The following is a 4,258-nucleotide window of genomic DNA, read 5'->3' as shown; positions in this document are numbered from 1 at the left end:
CGGCCAGCCCCTTCGCATATGAAGCGAGTGCTCTACCAACTGAGCTATTCACCCCCCCCCCCCCCCCCCGACTTATTATAACCTGGTTATTTTCATGGTATATTTAGTTAGACAACCAGACCATGCTACAAATGGGCCTCAGACTGATATTTAAATTTGTATTCTAAATCTTTTTTTTTTTTTTATTTAATCCTCAGGGGCTCCCAAGAGCCCAGTAGTTGGTAGAGCACTGGCTTTACACCCAAAGGGACTCAGAACGGATCCGCGAGATGAATTCGATATTATTATTTTCTGACCCCTTATTCACCCAGCTGTGATTGGGTAGCTGAGTCTGTTAGATCTGGTGGAAACTGCTTTGTGATAATAATAGACTAGCTAGCATCCTGTCCAAAGGGTAGCAAGAAATTGCTATTGTCCGTTTGATTGCAATAGTAACTGGGATAAACTATCGCTGCACCGTGGGCAATATGGCTTGGAATGACAAGTTTATGTCTGTTATTCTTACCTGGGTGTTTGCTTTGTGTATAGATGGCCAAATCGTGTCTCTGTTGCTTCAGATTTGTATTCAGATTCCTCCTCCTCTTCTCCCTCTTCCTCTTCTTCTTCTTCTTCTTCTTCTTCTTCTTCTTATTATTATTATTATTATTATTATTATTATTATTCTTCTTCTTCTTCTTCTTCTTCTTCTTCTTCTTCTTCTTCTTCTTCTTCTTCTTCTTCTTCTTCTTCTTTTTCTTCTTCTTCTTCTTCTTCTTCTTCTTCTGAGTATGTGGTCTTGTGGTATGACACTCGCTTTTGGATCGGAAGGTCCTGGGTTCAAGCCTCGCTCAGCGCATAGTTGAGTCCTTGGAAAAGACTCTTAACTCACATTCTCCCACCGTACTCAGTTGTAAAATGAGTACCTGGCAATTAACAACGTTGTCTCTGTCCGAAAAAAATTGTAATATAATTAAACAGACGTCATGTCCCGTCCTAAATGTCAAATGTTGCTGTTGTCCAGTGACCCCTTGTAAAGCGCTGTGAGCATGTTTAGTTGATATTGCGCTATATATAAGCTCAATGTTTTTTTTAGTTTTTAATTTGTTTTTGTTTTTTTGTTCCCATCCTCAGGTCTGGTTTCTTTGCAGCCGCCAGCTTCATGTCCTTCCAACAATGTGAATTCAATTTTGGTGCCAAACCTTTCGTATACCCTCCTCCATCCATTCCCTTCAAGACATTCAACGAGTACGGACACCTCACCTCAGAGGAGAAAATTGTTTTGCCCAGGTAAAATCAAAAATTTTTTAGTCATTGACTGACTCGCTCTTGGGCCGTTAACAGCGTTGTTTCCATTGGAAAAATTTTTTTAACATCGTCTAAGAGACATCATGTCTCGTCGTACATGTTTATTTTTGCTGTTGGCTAGGGACCCCTGGTAAATCATTTTAATAGTGGATTTCGTGCTCTATAAATGCTCAATTTAGAGTAGCACACAATGCAAAGTTGAGTCCTCATAAATGGCTCTTTACTCACATTTTCTCTCCACAATCAGGTGTACAATGAGTTTTTGGCTGCTAACAGCATTCATTATTGTCTCCGGACAAAAAACATAAAATTGTAGTAGCGCCTCGATGTCGTCATATCTAATCTTATACGTTAAGTGTTGCTGTTGGCTTGGGATCTCTTGTAAATCGTTTTTTAAACACATAAAGAGGAGAATGCGGTACATAAATGTTCACAGTTTTTTTTTTACCTTTTTTTTATCTAGATTAAGTGAGATCATAGACATGATCTTCTTTTTTTCTTGGATTTTTTTTTTTTTTTTTTGGTGTCATTTTTTTGTTTATTTGCTAGCTTGTTTTTATTTCTTTTAAAACTACAACCACTTAAATTCAAGCGACCAGAAGTAACTTCTGTTCATTCTGACTTCGACCCACAAAACTCACAGTAACTCTCTCCATACCAGCCATTTTTCAGGATTTTCCCCAAAACTTCACACCCAACTAACACAAAAATAGATTTTTTATCACTCAAAAACAATAGCAGTAAATTCTTGCGCAACATCATTTCTTTAGCAAAACATCTACTCTACCATACACTGTTCAGTTTCTTTAAATTTTATGATGTATCAAAGAAATTTGAATAAGAAAAATGTTGGTTGTATCGTAACGAATGTGACAATTTTCCTATAGTTGGTAAGGAGAGGGTTAAATACATTTCTGATCAAGGTTTTATAACACCCAAGTAGTGTAGCGTTGTGTAGTAATAATTGAATTGTTTCCCCTTGTGTTATAAATTCTTAAACCACAGACATCAAAGGCTGGCGTTGATGAACCAGTTTGTGGTGAGTGAGGATGCGTGCACCCTGTGCTTTGACAACACGGCTGACACTCAACTGATGGACTGCGGACACAGGTATGATGTGTATCTATTCTTCTTCTTCTTTCAGCTTATCCCGCATTTTGCAGGGTTGCCATAATGAATGACACGTCTCCATGCATCTCGGTTAAACGCATCATCTTCCTCCATGCCCAGTTCTTTCATATCATCCTTTACCTTATCCCACCATCTAGTCTTTGGGTGTCCCTTTTTCCTCTTTCCCGCTATTTGTAAGTCCAATACTTTCCTTCCCACGTACTCCCTCTCTCGTCTCTTTACATGTCCGAACCATTTCAATCTATCTTCTCTCATCTTTGATGTATCTATATCTACATGTAAATAACAATAGCTGGGTGGGGTTCCTGACCTCCCATAGTGGGCAGGGAGGAATTTTACTGTGTCTTCTATCCCCCTATATCTGTTTTCCTATTGCTTTCTTTTGTCTTTGTCTTGGAATGAGATTACTTAGTTTTGTCCTGACCCTGACTGGAGTCCTTGGTTGGGAGGGAAACAGTCGAATGAATGTATAGTTATAGATTTGGGAGATATTTTTTTTCCTTGTAATCATCTCTTTGTTATGCATTGTATTATTTTAATTTTTTTGGAACATATGATTTGTGAATATTTGAGTGTGTTCCTACTAGTGTGGACCTGTGCTTCTGTCAGGATGAGACTTTTAGGTGATCTCAAACCATGCACAATGATAATATGCTCTTGGAACCTATCTACATCTGTTCCTGTTCCCTGTTTGTGCCATTTCCCTTTGTCTTACTTTTCTTGTGCACTTTTAATTGTAAATCTATCACTTTTTTACTGTCCCATTTTCTTCCTTTTTACTGGCACTGAAATGACCCATATGTCTCGCAAGTGCCTTAAAACCCTTTAGAAAAAAAAAAAAAAGAAAAAAAGAACAACAAAGTGGGGACCTCAATAACTCATTTGGTAGAGAACTCGCTTCTTGTAAAGGGACTGAAATTGAGCTTGGGTGAAGTGGAGACATTTTTTATTTTCTGACCTCCCTGTCCACCCATCAATGATTGGGTAGCTGGGTCTGTTAGATTTGGCAAAAAGTACTTTGCGATAGACAAACGTTCTATCAAAAGGGTAGCAAGCAATTGCTATTGTCTGTTTCGCACTATGAGCACGAGATTAAACTCTGGCTACAAAGGGTCTAGTAGCTCTGTATTGCTGTAAAAAACAGGGCATAAAGGTGTATGTTCAAAACTTTCCTCCATTTTTACTTTTTGTTTTTGACTGTTGCTGTAATTTTTTTTTTTTACAAATCCATTCTTCCAGGGGTTTCTGTCGAGTTTGTGCCATTCAGCTGGAGAAATGTCCCATCTGTCGTAAAGTGATAGTGGATAGAGTGCCTGCAAGGGGAGACAACACCAGAACACCCACACCTGTCACGTCATCGCTTATATCCAACAATAACAATCCTATCATCTGATGACTGAGGAGAGGGAGGATAACAGAGAAAGAGAGACTGAATATGTGCGTGTGTGTGTGTGTGTAAAGGGAGAGAGAGAGAGAGAGAGAGAGAGAGAGAGAGAGAGAGAGAGAGAGAGGGGGGGGGAGAGAGAAGGGGAGGCGAAAAAAAAAAGAGAGAGAGAGAGAAGGAGAGGAAAAAGAGAGAGAGACGGAGATATACAGAGAGGCAGAGATCGAGTGTGAGCAAAAATTCAAACCAAAAATTTAATATAGGACTGGTACGATCATTCACTTTAGTTTGTTTTTTTTAATTTTTAGAAAAAGAAATTAATAGTTCAAATTTATTATCTGGCATGTTCTATAGCAAAGCATTGCCAATCTCAAAATGTTTCATGAGAATATTAATGTGGACGAATCTTTAAGAGTGTTCGACAATTTAAGGAGCTTGAGTTATTTATAGTATATTCTC

The 4,258-nt window shown here is 38.5% G+C and overlaps 1 protein-coding gene across 1 annotated transcript in view; it reads left to right on the top strand.

Annotated features, from left to right (window-relative positions):
- LOC144976581 (RING finger and SPRY domain-containing protein 1-like) overlaps positions 1–3,895 on the top strand; it is an 86,694-nt gene extending 82,799 nt beyond the window's left edge. Inside the window, exons 14-15 of the mRNA XM_078920877.1 lie at positions 2,290–2,394; positions 3,655–3,895. Of these exons, the coding sequence (XP_078777003.1) occupies positions 2,290–2,394; positions 3,655–3,808 (259 nt within the window). The 3' untranslated portion in view covers positions 3,809–3,895. The remainder of the gene's footprint in view (positions 1–2,289; positions 2,395–3,654) is intronic.
- The last annotated feature ends 363 nt before the right edge of the window (positions 3,896–4,258 follow it).

The sequence above is a fragment of the Berghia stephanieae genome, chromosome 7 (assembly GCF_034508935.2).
Source record: "Berghia stephanieae isolate SIO BIC M18660-M18661 chromosome 7, UCSD_Bste_1.3, whole genome shotgun sequence".
NCBI classification, from domain to species: Eukaryota; Metazoa; Mollusca; class Gastropoda; order Nudibranchia; family Aeolidiidae; genus Berghia; species Berghia stephanieae.
Note: the sequence above shows the minus strand (reverse complement) of the source record. Positions and strands in the feature narration are given on the sequence as shown.